General features: G+C 42.0%; 1 protein-coding gene across 9 annotated transcripts in view; it reads left to right on the top strand.

Annotated features, from left to right (window-relative positions):
- TASP1 (taspase 1) overlaps window positions 1–18,773 on the top strand; it is a 126,283-nt gene that overhangs the window by 90,085 nt on the left and 17,425 nt on the right. For all 9 annotated transcript variants that reach the window (XM_061622577.1, XM_061622571.1, XM_061622575.1 and 6 more), the window contains one exon: window positions 2,550–2,660. In XM_061622577.1, coding sequence (XP_061478561.1) covers window positions 2,550–2,660 — 111 coding nt within the window. The remainder of the gene's footprint in view (window positions 1–2,549; window positions 2,661–18,773) is intronic.

Here is an 18,773-nt window from a genome sequence, read left to right as displayed (position 1 = left end):
TTTTAGCATGGATAGTAATATTGCAGTAATATTGTAAATAACTTTAATAATGACTGGGAACTTTTTATATGCATAGGAGAGGGAATATGGGCAGGTTCATCTTGCCATGCAGGAGGGAAAAAGCTTTTCCTGCCAAAATGACCTCTTCTCCACAGCTGTCAAAGGAACAAGAGCCCTACTGATGTTTTACCTCTGATCACTCTACCTGCCCATTTCTTTTGCCTCTGCTGCATTCAGTCCCTCAGATGAAGCAGAAATTGAGAAAAGTGTAGCAAGGAAAAGTATAACCAGAAAGGGTGGTTTTCTATCTCAGTTCAGGCGACTCAGAGCCCTTGGCAAAAAAATATTAAAAATCATATAAGATTACCTGAAAATGACATTGTATAGTTGGATAATATTAGAGGTTTTCTAGTTATTGGCTTTCCTGGCATCTGGTTGAGGTGAGTGGAGGAGGAGATGATGATGATGATGTGATTTGTTAATCACCCCATACGCAGCAGTTTCCAGGTGACTTACAGCAGATTATGAAATATACAATATAAACAAATTTAGAAACATACAATATGAAAACTTAAAGCTGAAACTACGACAGCATACACCAAGGGCCAGAGGCCTGAGTGAAAAGAAAGGCCTTTGCCTGGCACCTAAAGATGGATAAAGAAGACACCAGGCATGCCTCCCTGGGAAGAGCATGCCATAGCCGTGTGTGTGTGTGTGACGTCCTTCCCCGGCACCACCTGTGAAGCTCTCACTTGTGGCTACCAGCAGACAGGAACGTCAGGTTTTGTTCTTACCCTTTACAGCTCTAGCACAGTTCTCAGAAGATCCCCCTGCTAGGCCTTACTACCCAACACTCTGTATCTCTTATATCCTTTAGACTGTGCCTTAGTCTCTGCCAGGCTATCTCAATACCTTGTGTCTATGGGTATAGGTAATTCCCAACCCCCCCTGCAGCCTCTTGCATTGAAGCTTCCTCTGCCGCTGCCACCATTTGATACAATTACTGTTCAGCCTTGGTTACTCTTCCATCCCCCCTGGATTGTGTATCCCAGCTGAAGAATCAGGCTTTTTGCAAACCAAGAAATATTTATTGAACACTAAAAATAACAAGATTACTTAATTACTTTGTTGACAAGTTTATGGTTTCATATATGTTCTGACATGTACTTTACTTCTCATTAATTGCCTCAGAACTCCGACTCACTCTCAACAACAACACCAACCTCCAAACAGCACCAAAACCTCTCTTTCACCTCTCTAAACCTCCAACATCCACCCCCCGCTTCAACTGTCATTCTTCCATTTATACTCCCAGCCATTCAAACACTCAGCCAATTATCTAGCATTCTACCGCTCATGTACTCCCCCTCCTCTTTCACTCCACTTACCATATGTCTTCTATATAACCAGCGCTTACCATATTTACAATATAAGCAGGAACATCACAGGGGGCACCACTGAAAAGGCCCCTTCTTGTGTTGCCACCCTCCGAGCCTTCAATACAGGGGGCACACAAAAAAGAGCCTCTGACTACGAACACAGGGTCCTGATTGGTTCATACGGGGAGAGTCAATCTTTGAAATATTAAGATCTGAAGCCACATAAGGCTTTATAGATCAAGACCAGCACTTTTAATTGAGTCCAGAAACTAATCTGTAGCCATTGTACAATTCTGTCGCATACCAGAATTGGTGTTACAGTAGGGCCCCACTCATACGGCGGGTTACATTCCAGACCCCCGCCTAAAAGCGAAACCCACTGAAAAGCGGAACTCCATCAATAAAATGGCACCTGATGCCCGAAAAACACCGTAAAAGCGAAACAAGCGCTGTATGAGTTGGGCCTTACTCTAATTACTCTAATCGAAAGCCGCCATATTAGTGGAATGCCGAAAAGCAGGACCCTACTGTATCCGCTACTGAATTCTGCACTAGCTGGAGTTTCTGAACTATCTTCAAAGGCAGCCCCATGTATAATCCATAACATGTATGGAAGAGACTTAAATGTTGCCTTAAACCTAGTTGTACTGACCCTTCCCCCAACCCATCTGTGAAGCTTCATACATACAATTGTTGCTGTATTTCTAAAATACGTTATGTATGTTATCTAAAATATATCGTTAACTGATACACAATATGTTTCTTGAGTGCCTAAGTAAAGTGGCCTTGGTGGTTAATCTGTAAAAAAATAATAACGAGGTTTGGGTGAGCATGGATGAGAGAAGGGTTGTCAGGCACTTTGCATGTTGCCACTTGAGTGCTAAATGTATTGACATTATCTTGAAAGTAAAGCCCATGGATTGTACTTGAAACGACAGCCTTCACTATGCTGTGGTAATAAAGGTAATAAAGAATAAAACATATATTCACTTTTTAAATGTTCTTTTACTCTGCATTCTTTTGCTGCATGTGTCTAACTTACAGAAACGTTTGTGGGATTTACACAGAGAAAAGACTATTATAACTATTCCCCTCCTCCCCAAATCCTATTTAAGATACTGATTTTTTCATTGTAGAGATGTTAATCATGCTTGTTAATGTTTTGTGTAGGTTGTGGAGAGCACCTTGTACGGACCTTATTGGCCAGAGAATGTTCGTGTGCTTTGCAAAATGAAGATGCCCATCAAGCTCTACTAGAAACTATGCAAAACAAGTTTATTAGTAAGTACAAAATTGGTTATGAAATATCTAATGTCTTCCCTGATATTGGCTAAGAGCTGGCTTCATTATCCCCCCAGTTCTCTGTCTGTCTTCTCATCCTTCCCCAAATGACTCTTATCAGTGTTCTAGCTGACAAACCTCCTAGCTTTGCTTCGAGTGGGCACTCTTAGAATTTTCCCATGCTCATTTCATGAAGCCAATCTTGTGCTAGTTATTGGTGTTAATGGAGAAATTTTGGCCTTCAGTGTTAGATTGAGACAGGTGTTGGTCCACATTTCTTTTTTCATGCATATCTTCAGAGCAAGCTATTTCACTGTTTCAAGAGGGTTTATGTGCACACTTTGGGATGAAGGTTCCTAACTTTAATGGGTGTTGCATGTTTCACTAATGAGTTTTGCTGTGCCTCATGCATAGAGCTCTCTCTCCAGGGAATCAGTGGATATGCCCACATGACTTGATTGCATTAGGAAGCAGGCACGGAGGACAGTATAATTCTGGAGGTCTTACATGATATTGAAAGCCACGCCTGAAGTCTGTTAATTGAGACCAGGTTGTGTTTATCTGTTGCTGTATTGTTTTGGATACCTAAGTTGCAGCTTAGCCTACCTTCCTAGACAATAATGCAAATTTTGGAATCACGGTACTAAGGAGATAATCAAAATGGCAGCAAAACTCAAGTACTACTGGGGCAAGAAATTATCTTGATAACATATCTGTTGGTACTACAAGGTATGGAAGAAAAGTATAAATAAACTTTTATAGAGAGAAATGCCGCAAAAGAGTGAGGCAATATTGAGGAACATTTGTTGAGGTTTGTGTTCCCCACCCTTTTTTCTTTTCCTTCTGTCCTACTCTTCTGCTTCTTTGACTCCCCCCCTTTGTTGTGTGTACTGTATGTATGAAAATACAAATGTATATGTGGCTGAATGTAAGAGGTTCATAACAAAACCTCTTAATAGAAAGGGAATTTTACAGAAAGTTGTAAATGACAATGTTTCTGTAGAAAGTTTGCTAGTAGTTTTTCATGCAGAAAAGGGTCATTAAAGAGTGACAAAATGAAGGGATTTCTTGTTCAAATTAGAATGATCTTATCTAAATTTATTGTTGGGTTGAGTCTCATTATTCCTGGAAATATGTGTTGAATTTATGATTAAAATGACATTAATGCTTTTCTTTTGTTGTGAGGGTTCTTACTGAAAGCTGCAGTCTTTGCAAAATCTCAGATAGTTTTAACCTTTGTTTTATCTTCTGTCACGTTAGTCACCAAAACAAACAATGGAAAAGTGAATGGCTGTTTAACTTAATTAAGATCTTGATGTAATTTTAACAACATCCTGAATAGTTTCCCTCTGCAATAACTACTTCACAAAACGCTACAAAACACTACTGTGTTTTTATAAGAATGTTTGTAAAGGGTTGTTTAGAGACTTATTAAAGTACAACACATGCCTTTCTAGGCTGATAATCATGTGTGTGTGTGTGTGTGTGTGTGTGTGTGTGTGGGAGCCCTCCTGTGTTTCTGTTGAAAGGGAACTTTTTACAGATAGAATATTTCAGTATTGGGCCCAAAGATCCTGAAACCCCACCATGCGGTTTGCTAAACACCGTCATTTCTTGGAAATCAGCACAGCTAACTTTTTGCAAAAGTACATCTAAGAAGTTTTGCGAAAATACTGGGCATATGCTGAATAGCTCTTTTCTTGAGAACTTTCCTGCTGTTGATTTAAATGATACAAAAGTTTGCTTGAGCTGTAATGTATGATGTAGGTTTTCCCTCTCCTATGAAATAACTGTGAATAAAGTAGGGTAATAGCCTGCTTATGACAGTATGACTTGTTCTCTTGATTTTTTAAATAAAAAAGTAGCATGTTTGTGGTATCATTAAAATGTCTAATATAACAGTACAGATCTTTCCAGAAATAATAGCATGGCAAGAAAGAACAGAAAGGGATAGTCAGAACTGAAAATATGACTTTGTTATGATTTCTTCATCTGATATTTATAGCAAGAACCATAGATTATACAAATGATGCCTGAGTTAGTAGAATACCTGTATTCGTGTTTGCTTTTTGTAAGCACAGTGATTTTGATGAAGATGTAGAATGATGTACACAATGGTCTGATGCAGGAGTGAAAATGGTGTTCTGTAAACATAAGTATCTATCATTTAAAAAGTAGATTTTATAACTCATCTAGTCCTTTCAAAATCAGCCAAGTTTGTGGAATGCAGTTTATGGAATGTTTATCCTGTTTTGCAGGCAGATTGGGAGGCTAGCAACAGAACTATGTGTACAATTGCATGTAAAGTACTTTTGAACCTTGGAAACCACAGATAGTGTTTTTTTAAATGTGTTATTTTGCAAAAAAGTTTTCTATTTAATCCTTTCCTTGAACTTTAATCAGTGGTGGCTATTCCTATGAACGAGAAGAACAGCATCCCTCCAGAATGAGCCAAAATATCTCCCTGTCCCCATGCTATTATTATTCATCAGCCACAGACAAATGGAAGTCTTTTAAAGTGTTCTGTTCCTTTAAATATACTTTTCTTACTGAGAGACAACCACCCCATAAATCTCCAGGGCAGGGGATCTAACAAATTCCTATAGCGAAGCCTTGAGGAGGGCAACAAACCCATAAAATCTTCACAGAGCTTCAAGCTAGCCTCCTTTCCTTAGGGTTGGCAACACCTAGCCAGTCAGGACACCTTTATTTGCATAAAGATAAGCATTGGTGACCCCTGCCCACAAGCAGTCCACTTACAAGAACTTTTGCAAACACCCATTAATCCATTATGTGCCAGTGCAAGATGGTCAGCTTCAGTCAGACCACCTAGGCCTGGGCAAAGTGAGTAGACAAAAGGAAAAACATCAGCTCAAGTAATCTTTCTTTCTTTCTTTCTTTCTTTCTTTCTTTCTTTCTTTCTTTCTTTCTTTCTTTCTTTCTTTCTTTCTTTCTTTCTTTCTTTCTTTCTTTCTTTCTTTCTTTGGCAGGGTGTTGGCAGTTGATTATGATATTCTGGGAAGTGCAGGGGGAACCCCAATTAGAAGGCCATTGTAGTCAACATTGTCTGTTTCTCTTGAGCTGGGCCTTTGTCTTCTGTGCTGCTCATAAAAAAGGGCCTACCTTTCTCACAGTACAGCACAGAAATGATCCTATTTGCTTACGAGAAGCAAATCCTTTGATTTTTGTGTTGCACCCTTGAAAAAAACGCTTCCTTTCCCACACCCCAGAAGAGAAAATAATGCCATTTGCTGACAAGGAAACAGAGGGAGATCCCTCACCTTCCCCTTGAGCAAATCCTTTGGATTCTGTGTTGTACTCTTTCTCACAGCAGAAACTCCCTGTCCCCCAGCCTGATAGAGTGAGGCTAGGGGCTATGAAGGGGAAGAGTCAGGATTTATCTTTCCTCCTTGACCCTGACCTCACTCTCTCCCACTCTTGTGTGCTGCATGCATACACGTGTGTAAGGATGTGTGACTATGTGCATGTCTAGTCCTGTCCACTTTAGTTGCTCTGCCCTCTACTCCTCCAGTTCCAATGGGCACCACCCACTACAGAGTCCCTTCTTTCAGTGTATGCTTATACAGATCACACTGTGGAAACTTTTCAAGAAGAGAGAATGCTCATGCTTAAGATACCCCACTGGTATGTTTCTCTGTTTGTCCATGAGACAGGAATTGTGGCAGATACCTTCACATTCAGGTTTTCTCTAAGTACTTTGCAGTTCAGAAGGAGCAAAGTTATTCTCTTTAAGTTACTTCACAGTAACTCAAGAGAGCCTTGGCAGGTTATATTCTCATCAGATGTTCACTACCTATGCCTGGTCCTACCTATAACATAGCCATCTGCACAATTAGAAAAAGATTTACTAAGAAGAGTCAGCGAAAACTTCCACTTAAACTTCAATGTGAACTCTAAGAATGGGAATTAGTCTTGTCAGAAAAGCTCCAACTTCATTTGAAGCGGCTAGACAAGTGTGCTTGGAACAGAAAACTGCACCTGCCATTGGATTCCAAGCTACCAGACTGAACAATCCCAAAATACTCATTGTTCAGATACCTTCCAGCTATTCCACAGCATCAATGGCAGCTGAATATAATGATTAGCACTAATTTCTTCAAATCAGTGGCCTTATCATCCCTGCACTACTTAGATGTATGTAGGCATTCCCCGTCTCTCTCGATTGAATAAAACAGGTCTGTGATTACTTATTTGTTGACAACAGCCATTCAAGAAAGGGTTTAGGGGCAGTCAGTGTATTAATTATAACTCAGTTTAATAAAGCAGCAAATCTGCTGGACCCCTAACAATTTAATTCCACTTGAATATACCTGGCCTCCATGGTGGTGAGAAGAAGTGTTCTAATCAGTCTTTCTAAGACCACCACCTGGTCTTTCAAGTCAGTATTTATGAAGCATTGCAGCCTTTGTCATACAAACAAAGGAGATTGGATGCTGCTGTCATAAGAACCTCTGGGTAACATAGCCTCCCATAGATGAGATGGGCAGAGCCCAAGAAGCAGAGAGCTAGGTTTTTGACCTCAGAGTGTCTTCTGTATAGTTCTACATTGTATAGTTCTACAGCATTTTAACAGTCATGGCTTTTCCCAAAGAACCCTGAGAACTGTAGTTTGTTAAGAGTTCTGAGAGTTCTTAAGACATCTCTCACAGAGCTATAATTCCCAGCACCCTTAAACTACAGCTTTTAGGAATCTTTGGGGGAAATCACAACCATTAAAGTGGTTTGAGAGTGCTTTAAAGGTATGGTTTGGATATGATCCTAGTGGTCTGTCATTCAGAACTCTTCTTCCTGGCCTCTGTGCAGTCCTAAAGTGCTCACTCTGTTTTTTGTGTTGTCTACCTTCTTGATGATGTGAAAAAGAGGAAATGTGATTCAGTGGCAGGGAAAGTGGTTGTTTTTTGTTATTGTGGAGGACACTTGAAGAACAATAGCTAACAGGAAATTGAGTCTTTTTTTCTTGGAAGAAATGCTTATATTTCTTCAATATACTCTGCCAGTACAAAATGTGTTAAAATTCTAAATATAGAACTTTGGGCATACTGAAACATGTATGCAGAAGTGGGCATCCTTTTCAACATTATCATGGGCATGAAAGTGAATTTTTTTAAAGAGGAAAATGGAAATTTCTTCATTTCCCCCCATGAAACTCATTAGCTAGTTTGATTACGGAATGTTAGAACCCTATAAAAGTCTACTAAAAAGTATACTTTGTTTCCACTTGTGACCTAGAAACACTAACACATGCATTCACATCATTAACATGGAAAGGAAAAACCTTTTCAGCGGAGACCTAGCTGTTCCAATCCCCCCCCCCTCTACATAATGGGAAGTAGATCTCCAAATCCATAACCAACCTTCCTTGTTGTATCCCATTCCTTCTTGCCTTGCAAGTGGAGCCAAAGGTCTATTGAATTTTTGGATGATTTCCATCTAACTGGGGTTAAAGGCTGATTTTGTTTTAGCTTGGAATCTGATTAATACACTTAACTATATAATTGGCACCAAAATTATTGGCATGATCCTCTGTCTCCCTTGAGCATTTGCCATCAAAACAGTGCATTGTCCCAACTAAATATTTCTGTTGCATAAAAGCTTACTGTGTGTGTGGATACTTTGGTATGTGTGATAATAGATAACACTTAGCCAACCACTTTTTATTTTAAAGAAAACATTTGTACACTATTCTGTTGAGTGAAAACTACCCTGGTGATCAGGGGTGTAAGTCATCCAGGGTCTCAGAGGGTCTTAGACCCTTTACTTTTTTGGGAGCTGGGTCCCAGCAGGGTCCCTATGTCTCCAGCATTCCGTGAGCCAATCAGCATGAAAGGGGAGTGTGTTGGCCACTGAGAAGATTCTTCCTTACATGCTTCCTTGTCCTTTCCCGCTGATCGGAGCCAATCAAAGTGAAAAGAGGTGAGTCAGCCACTGAGAAAACTCTTCTCAGAAGCTAACATACTCCCCTTTCATGCTGATTATCTCCTAGGGACATCTGTTGTGGTGGGAAAAGGCATTTACAAGGATAGAGAAGCACAAAGCAGTATTCAAACCTGGCCAGACAATTCTATTATCTTAGAGCTCCTACTGGGAGAAAGGGCAAGATATAAATCAAATAAATAATAGAAGGGGTGTGGCTGTGACTATCATGAAGGGACCCTCTGAATTTGCCACTACTCTACTGCTAGTGATCCATTGATGCTATAATGGGCTCCGCATTTTAAAACAGTTTCCAACAGTTTTTAGTACAAACGCTGCTTTGCAGATATAGTTGTGCTTTGCAGATACAACATGAATTAGCCTTTAAGAGACTACAAATGTGTGAGAGAACATTGTTTATGCATGCATTTGTTTTACTACCTTTTAATATTAAAGTATGCTGATCTACATTCATGTTTCATAAGTGTGGGAAGTCAAGACAGAAACTTGGTATCGGAAAAAAGATTTGTGTGTGAGAATTGCAAAACTGAATGGGGTGGTGTTTGTGCCTACTGTACATATCAAGGAGTCACATAACATAACACAGCCCAACAACAACAAAAATTTTTTTAGTTGCCAAGGATGTTTGAATGACTTTAGGGTATTTTGGGGGTGCTAAATCCAAAAATGACATTAGTTTTGCCAAATTGGCTCTAGTTTTTGAGATAATGGATACCTCTCAAATGACGATTGTACCCCAATACGACCTGTAGCTGCTGACATATGCAGCAGGGTTTGGTCTGTCTTTTTACTCTTGAACATTGTTTTGCAAGTTTATCCATTGCATATAATATCATATTGATACTTTTTTTTTGAAGAGGAATATGAGTTCGTCACGAAGAAGCTGCTTAAACAATCCTAATGCATTCTGCTGCAGTAGGGCCCCGCTTATACGGCAGGTTCTGTTCCGGACCCCCGCCGTAAAGTGGAAAACGCCGTAAAGCGGAACCCCATTGACTTTAATGGGGCGCGTCGAGTGAAAATGATGCAAAAATGCCGCAAAAGTGGCTTCAAAATTGAAAACGAAAGCCACCGCATTAGCGGAACGCTGGTAAGCGGAGCGCCGATAAGCAGGGCCCTACTGTACAAATACAGTCTGCAAAAACAAAGAAAAAACATCACTGACTTTGTAAAACAAGCATGGGCTCCCCATAAGGTTTGCAAAACCTGTGTAGAGTGCCTACGACAGTGGAAAAATGGAGAAAGGAAATGTTTAAACTTTGATGTGCCTATGGTGTGGAGAGAGCCGCAAAACCATCACGATGATTGTTATTTTTGTGTTGCGAATGTGAAAGGCTTCAATCACTACAAGAAACGTAAGTGGGAGTATCCTGATTTGGACTCAGCAAGGTGACCTGTGCCACACAGCGAAGACGTTCCCATACCAGTGTTTACCTCACTGCCTGACTTTCCATTGTCAGATGTTGAAGAAATGCTGGACGTGGAGTGTAGCACAGGTGGTAGCCCTGGAAGTGGATATGAAGAAGCTTTTCAACACCTGAGCAGTTCTCCCAAAAAGAACTCAATGATCTGATACGAGACCTCAGTCTGTCAAAGCAAGCATCTGAACTTTTAGCATCCAGGCTAATGGAAAAGAACTGTCTACAGCCGGAAGCTAACATAACAGCTTATCGGACAAGAGAGGAGGGACTTCTTCCATACTTCAGCCAAGATGAAGAACTTGTATACTGCAATAACGTTCCTGGACTTCTTCTCCAAATGGGACTACCAGAATATCGAGCAGAAGATTGGCGGCTTTTTATAGACAGCTCCACCAGAAGCTTGAAATGTGTTTTATTGCACAATGGTAACCGCTATGCATCTCTTCCAATTGCTCACTCAACAAAACTTAAAGAAGAATTTGAAAATATCAAAATGGTCTTGCAGAAGCTCTGCTATCATGAGCACCTGTGGTTTATTTGTGTTGATCTAAAGATGGTGACATTCTTGCTTGGGCAGCAAAGTGGATACACGAAGTACCCTTGTTTCATCTGCTTGTGGGATAGTAGGGCAAAGCGAGATCATTGGAAAAAAGTGACATGGCCTTCAAGGGAACACATGACTGTAGGTGCAGCGAACATCATTAACAAGCCATTGGTTGACAGAGAAAAAATAATTCTCCCACCACTCCATATCAAGCTTGGACTGATGAAGCAATTTGTTAAGGCCTTGGACGGAGATGGTGATTGCTGCAAATACATTTGTAGATCGTTCCTTGGACTGACTATGGAAAAACTAAAAGCAGTTGTCAAGAACTTCTTGGGTAACCACAAAGCAGACAATTATGAAGAATTGGTGCAAAACATGCTCGGTAACTTTAAACATTTGGGTACTAATATGAGCATAAAGGTACACTATCTCCATAGCCACTTAGACAGATTTCCGGATAATCTTGGTGATTTTAGTGAGGAACAAGGGGAGAGGTTCCATCAGGATATAAAGGTGATGGAGGAAAGGTATCAAGGCAGATGGGACAGACACATGATGGCAGACTACTGCTGGAACCTCCAACGTGATTGTCCTGATGCCCCACATAGAAGAAAATTGTACACAAAGTGTTTTTCTATGCATTAATTGTGATTATCTGAATCAGCTTGCTTTGTTTTAATGTTATTGTACTAAATACTACACCATTAGGTATTTCATGTGTTTACTTTTGTATGATTTGAGACAGTTTCCATGTCATTTGTGGGTAGGCTATGTTTGACCATTAATTTTTTTGAATTTGTTATGTTTTTCAATGGGGGCATCCATTATCTCAAAAATTAGAGCCAATCTAGTAAAACCGATGCCATATTCGGAATCAGCGACACAAAGTTACCCTAAAATCGATCAAACATCATTGGCAATAAAATTAGTGTTGACCAGTGTAATAAATTGACTGGTTTTATGTGTGCGCCCACTAAATGATACATGCAGAATTGCATCAAAACGAAGAACTAATTTTCTGTTAATATGATGGGGAAACTTATCAGATGAAACAAAATGCCAGTTCTATTGATCCATCAGGGAAAACAATGTTTTGGCTGCCATCCATAGACCTAGCTCCATCAGGATGTGGAGATGCCATTAGGACTACTGATTTGTTTTGCTTTATTTGCCCCAAAATTTCTGCCTTGCCATTTTGCTCAAATGGGTCTCCAAGATGCTGTACCTTTTTGGACACTTGTAACCTTTTGGACCCTTTTCTATGGGGGAAAAGTCAAGCTATTCTCGACTTTCTTAGTCCAGTGTGAACTGTACATGAGAGTGCAACAGTTGGAATTCTCTAACAACAGTGTGAAGGTGGCATTCATCATCAGCCTGTTGGAGGGAGAGGCTGCCCAGTGGGCCACCCCGTTGCTGCTTTGAAATGATCCGGTCTTGGCTCAGTATACCACCTTAGTTAATGCCGTGGCCGAGATCTTTTGGGACCCCCAGTGCAAGGAAACAGTGTCCAGGCAGTTGGGGCACTTGAAACAAGGGAAAAACTCAATTGCAACACAACTCTTTTTGCATCCTGGCTCAAGAGACAGATTTCAATGACTTTGGGCTGATGTGTTTATACAGGCAGGAGCTCAGCTTCGAGGTTTTGGATGAGCTGGCTGAATCCCCTCCACTGAGCACTTTCTCAGAACTTGTTTAGCTTTGCCTACAGATCGACAGCAGGCTTGAGCGTCACCGCCAGGAATGCAGGGCTGAGACAGCTTGACCCTGCCCCCCTTACTGCTCCCCCACATCCACAATCCACCCAGCGTAGGAACCTTATTGCAGTTGGGGGTGGAGCCCATGCAAATAGGAGGGGCGTGGCCACAGCTGACAGAGGAGGAGAAGGAGAAGAGGCGCAAGGAGGGCCTATGTTGTATATTGCAAGAAGGTGGGGCATGTGGCCAAATCTTGCTCTGCCAAGTCGGAAAAGGTGCCAGTGCAGGAAAAGTACAAATCCCAGCCCTTGTAGAGGTCCAAGAGCTGGGATTGTCTGCAAGTCAGCGACCTCAAGTTAAGCCTCTCCCGTTGAGATCAGCCTTACATCTACTGTTCACTTAGCCTTGCCAGCAGGGGGAGAGGTTCAGGTGTTTGCCATGGTGGAATCAGGAGCTTCCAGTAATTTTATGGACTTGGACTTTGCCTGGAGGTACAAAGGGCCCATTGTGGAGCTCGAGTCACCCCTCACGGTGGAGACCATAGATGGGTGGCCACTGAAATCTGGAGTGGTCACCAGAGCTAGAGCTGCTGAGGGTGAAAGTGCCTGTGCATGTGGAATGGCTGTCCTTCTATCTAGCCACCTTGCCACATTTTACGGTGGTGCTGGGTATGACCTGGCTGGCTGAACATGATCCTGTTATTTCCTAGAAGGAGGCAACTGTGAGTCGGATTATTGCGAGCAGCATTGTCAACCCCCCAAGAATGCTACACCTTTAACGCTGGCTGCTACGTCCCAAACTGAAGAGATGCACCTACCCACAAAGTATCAGGAATTCAAGGATGTACTTGATAAAAAGGAAGCTGACCAACTGTCCCCTCACCACCCCTATGACTGCGCCATAGACTTGTTGCCGGGAGCTAGTATTCCATTGGGACACATCTACTTCCTGTCAGAGCACTATTCCCAACTGGTACTCCTTCCCTTTAATTGGGGAAATGCTGGAGCGCTGGCATTTGGCTAAAATTTACACCAAAGTGGATTTACACGGAGCTTACAATTTGGTCAGAATCAAGGATGGGGATGAGTGGAAGACTTTTTTCAAGACACGTTATGAACACTTTGAATACTTAGTCATGCCATTCGGACTCTCGAACACTCCAGCTGTCATTCACATTCTCACGAATCACATCTTCCAGGACTATTTGGACAGCTTCATGATAGTTTATTTAGGTGACATTCCCATTTACTTGGACTCCTGCGAACAGCATGAGGCACACGTGAGGGCTGTGCTAGAGACTCAGAGAACATCACCTGTACGCCAAGCTGGAGAAGTGCAGGTTTGGCCTGACCTCTTTGGATGTCTTGGGCTATCACATCTCCCCCGCAGAAGTCGAGATGGATCCTGAGAAGGTGCGCTGTGTGCTGTCATGGCACCCCCCTTAAACCAAGAAGGATTTCTAGTGCTTTTTGGGGTTTGCTAACTCCTACTGCCATTTCATCACTGCCTTTTCCAACAAGACAGCCCCCCTTACTGACTGTTTAAACGGTTCGAGATCTCTTCATTGGACTGACTCTGCACAACAAGTGTTCGAAGAGCTGAAGTAGACATTCACCTCAGAACCAGTACTCCAGCACACCGACCCACAGCAACCTTTTGTGGTGGAGAGTGATGCATCAGACATAGTTATTGGAGCTTTTGCAGCCAGCCCAGAAGGGGGGGGGCTTGTGACCCCGCGCTTGCTTCTCCAGAAAGCTGACAAGTGCCGAGCGCAACTACATGGTGTGGGAGAAAAAACTCCTGGCCATTCAGGATGCTTTTGAAACCTGGTGTCATCTTCTGGAGGGGGCGTGACACCAAGTGGAAGTCCACACAGATCATCAAAACCTGGAGAGCCTTCAGACAGCCCAGAAACTGAACCAGCGTCAAATGCGTTGGGCACAGTTCTTTGCTAGATTCCACTTTGGCATTAACTATATTTCTCAAGCACAGAACCATCGGGCGGATGCGTTGTCCCGCAAGCCAGAGTTCAAGGAGGAGCAACCTGCTACTTCAGAACATCACACTATACCCTTGAATAAGTTGGTGGTGGCCAGTTGTCCTGACTCTTGGGGTGAGGAGTTGTATAGCACTGAAGACAAAGACCTGTATGCTCAGGAGCGGATATGAGAATCGGAGCAAGTAACGCAGAACTGTGAACCTGGATTCTCTAAGAGGGGAGGGCTGCTTTACTGCTATGAGGCTTTGTACGTGCCTTCTGGAGAGTTGCTATCCAAAGTCCTCCACCAGTGCCATGGCACCCCCACTGCTGGACATTTTGGGGGTTTTAAAACCTTGCAGACAGTCACAAGGGACTTTTGATGGCCAAAAATTAAACATAATGTAGAGAGGTACGTCAAATCCTGTCCCACTTGTGTAATGGCTAAACATATGCAGGGACAAGCCGCAGGCTTGTTAGAGCCCCTTCCCACGCCCAAGGGGCCATAGCAAATGGTGACTCTTGACTTCATCACGGATCTCCTCGCTTCCCAGGGGAGATGACTATTTTGGTGGTGGTAGATGCGTTCAGTAAAATAGCACATTTCATCCCCTGTACCGGGTTGCCAACTGCTTGAGAAACTGCCTAATTATTTGTAGCGCACATTTTTTGGCTCCGTGGACTCCCCTCCAGTTTGGTTTCAGATTGGGGAATCCAGTTCACCGCCTGCTGTGGCTTGTATAGTGGAAGGGGGGGGAAAGCTCATGAGCAGGCTACTGCAGCCCCTCTGAGAGTTTTGGAGAAGGGATGGGCAGCCGCTGGGATTCATAAAGCTGGCTAGAAATACAGTGCCAGGTAGCTTACTTAAAATGGCAGACATTCCCTCTAGGTTTCTTTGATATTCTCTGAGAGGGTCAGGGGGCTCCTGGGGGCTCACTGATCAATCAGTGGGTGGTATTCATCACCAGTTTTTAAAAATAATGGAGCCTGGAGTGCTTGTCATGTTAAGCCTCTATGCTCCTGTTTGTGAGCCAGTCTAGCATTGATTCTTAGCTTCTGTTTACCAGCTTTGGAAAAGATAGTTTATCAGTTAAATATTTTGTGTTTAACTGATTGATTACTGGGCTCTTCAAAAATTAAATACCAGTGTTGCACAAAACTAATTGTAGGTATTACTCAGTGTAGTAATTAACGCATGACTTTGTGGAATAGACTGAACTGTATCCCAGGCTATGGTCTGAAGACACAATAGGCCAGCAGGTCTGGTCAGTGCCTGGATGGGAGACTGCCTGGGAACCATAGGTAAGCCGCCTTGGGTTTCTATCATGAAAAGAAAGGTGGGGTATAAATGTAATAATAAATAAATAAACAAATCCATAGAATTACTGTTCTGTTACCTTTATGTCTTTAGTTACAGCTTTGTGCAGCTATGTGTTCTAGTAATCATGAAATAAATGTTCGTTTTCTTTTTGGTGGCATGCCACTTAAAGCTTAATTTCTTTGTTTCCCGAAGATAACACGTGGCTTAGAATGACTTAGAATGATGGAGTGTTGTGCCATATTTCGGTTATTCTAGTTGGTGGTTTGAAGTTAAAAACTCTAATTCCTCCATCACGGGGAAGAGATCAAAAGCTGGAACTCTAGTTAGTTTAAACTGTGATTTGTTCCAACAAGTTTAGGACTAGCTCCAATGTGAGCTCTGTTCCCCTTTCAAATAGAATGCAAATACAATACAAATGGAGTTGTAGCAGGGAGCAAAAGGTTGATGCCAATCCACAAGTACTGTCTTTTTTTTTTTTAAGCCTACACTCTAGAACTAACCATATGACAGTTGTTTTTAGTTTGGCCCTAAGCTTTACTTTTCTTGTGCAGCATTCTAATGTGAGGTGTAAAACACTCTTTTAGGAATGTTTTGTCCATTGGCCTCAATGCAGGTTAGTTGCGCTTGAAGTTTCCTATAAATCAAATGGACAAGTTAGTCAAACAAGTTGATTTTAATAGGACTGAGGTTGGATTGAGGCCTTTATCTAGACATTTCTAGCTGTTTTTTTCTATCACATGGAATTAATATTTAGATTGCTCAAGATTCCCCATCTGTAATTGCTAATTGATTTATGGAATCACAGGAACATTTCTTCCATAGCGTGACAGTCTGTGAAATGGATACCATAAGCTTTGAGTACCTTCATGGATGGGTGTAAAGACTATGAACTCAGTCTTGGGCACTGCTATTACTCAAGTCCTTCTAGTCTCTAATAGTATTTGTATGAGAGCAGCATTCTCTGTTTTGTACCGTCTTTGTACAAAGTGCTCAGAGCTCTTAGGATGAAAAAAATATGTTTTTGAGGTTTTAAAAAATTGTCAAAAATACGTTTTTCTCAAATAAAATGAATGGTTGTCTTCCACCATTGTTGCTCAATATGTAGGACAATAAACATTTAGCAAATGTGTGATCAAAGACTCTTTGGCCTTAACTAACTTGTTACATTTGCGTTTAATCCTGTGGCTTAAGATGTTTAGGTCATATTTAAACCATTAAATACTTTCCACATTTTAAAACGTATGACATTAATTTCAAGTCACTCAAAAAAGGAATGCTTAAGTTTTATTTGGCTAATTTAAAAATAATTACAGCTTCTGGTATAGCACCTTTTTTAAAAAGTATGTTTTGAATTTTAATGGAAACATTTGTTAGACAGTTGTTTTCTGCTCTCTTGCCAATGTTTCTAACGGGCTTCTCAGCACAAAAGACACAGGATACAAACAGCACTAACTTTGGCCAGCTTTCTTTAGTAGTGGGTACTGTAACTCTAGAAGGCTCAATATTTTATGATCCACTGTTTAACTTCAAATGAAATGTCACTTTAGTCGTTGCGTGCTTGTTCTTCTTTAAAAATAATGCTTCAAAATGCTTTGAAGAGTGCGTGATCCATTCCTCTGCCAGTGTGGGATGGCTCCTCTAGGGCTAGGCCTGGAGGTGGGGGGTGGGAGGAACATTTGGCCCTCTAGATGTTGCTGAACTACAACTCCCAGCATCCCTGGCCATTGGCCATGCTTGTTGGGGCTGATGGGAGTTGTAGTTCATTAACATCTGGAGAGCCAAAAGCTGCCCACACCTGCTGTAGCTATATGGGCCACACCTATCAACAGCCCTGATCCATTCTCTCCATGTGCTTTTGCTTGACTGTGATATGTCCTTGAACACAGCCCCTAGAAGGTTGCTCAGGCCCGCAGGCTGGAAAAGGTTACCTACCCTGCTGTAGAGCTTAATTGGACACCCCCCCATCGCATATGGTGCAGAGTACACTGGCACACAACCAAGCTGTAACCGTCAGTGTGTAACAAGTAAGCTGCACTGCACTGCACAGCCTGAGAGAGGAGTGGGATGGTTGGATCTACATATAAGAGGCACACGGGGGTCTCTTGGGGAAGGTAACGGCATGTGCCTGGCACTCCTGGCCAAACATAAATTGTACTTCTTAATCATTTCCTCTAACAGGAAACTTAATAGCCCTATGTTGACCAGCAGGTATGCAGAAAAGTATTACTTGGATAAAAAAATAGAACAAACCCAAGAAAAGTTCTGATAAGGGTGCATGAAGAACAAGGCACTCCAATAGGAATAGAATGTTAGAAGCTGCTAAAAGCAATGATGAAAGTGAGGGTGTGGGGCAATTTCCCTGCGCAGATTCAATAAAGAAAATGAGCTGTTCCCCTGGATTGCCGTGCCCTGCCCCACCCCCAGACACATGCACGGGAAACAGGATATCTCCTACACGGTGTGATAAGGGGCACCGACACACGATTTCCCCAGTTGTACTGCTCAGGTTGGGAGCTTGCTGAATGGCTGCCCCTGAGGCTCCTCCCCCTAAACTGCTACAGTGCTCTAGTACTCTGTGTTGGGGCTGTTGATCCAGCATGTGGAACAGGCTTCAACCCCCATTCCTGTGCTGTACTCAGGATGGAGGCCACATGCACTGTCCTACCACTACCATCACTACCACTGCACTTTTTCCATCCCCAGCAATCCCTTCTGGGAAGAAGGGAGTGTGGGATGCTCTTGTATAAGCCCTTGATTTGATAAATTTTGTACGCTTCGCTGAGCTGTTTGCTCATTTTATAATGATTTTACTAATGATTGTATTAATGGGTTATGACTAAAATGCCCTGTGATAACTCTGTTAAATGCCCTTTTAGTATTGGTTTTAACTATTTTAATGTGGGCTGTGCTGTATTTGCGATGGCCTACGGCTCTGCAATAAAGTTTATTTGGATTTGGGAAGAAGGGAGTATGGGATGCTCTTGTAGGTCTTTGAGGGCCCTCAGGCTTTTAAAAATTTTAAACCCCTGAGTATATGTTAGCCAAATTCCCGCATCTGTTTCCAGTATCTGTATTGTTATGCTGTGCTATACTTCTACTGAACAATTCACAGGCACTGTAATGTTTTTACTTTCGTGAGACCCTAAATCACAGCAGCCCTTGAAAAGGTTAGCACAAGTTGCTTTTAGATAAGGCAG

This window comes from Rhineura floridana, chromosome 4, assembly GCF_030035675.1.
Source record: "Rhineura floridana isolate rRhiFlo1 chromosome 4, rRhiFlo1.hap2, whole genome shotgun sequence".
NCBI classification, from domain to species: domain Eukaryota; kingdom Metazoa; phylum Chordata; class Lepidosauria; order Squamata; family Rhineuridae; genus Rhineura; species Rhineura floridana.
The sequence above is the reverse complement of the archived record's forward strand: the minus strand, read 5'-3'. Positions and strand labels throughout refer to the sequence as shown.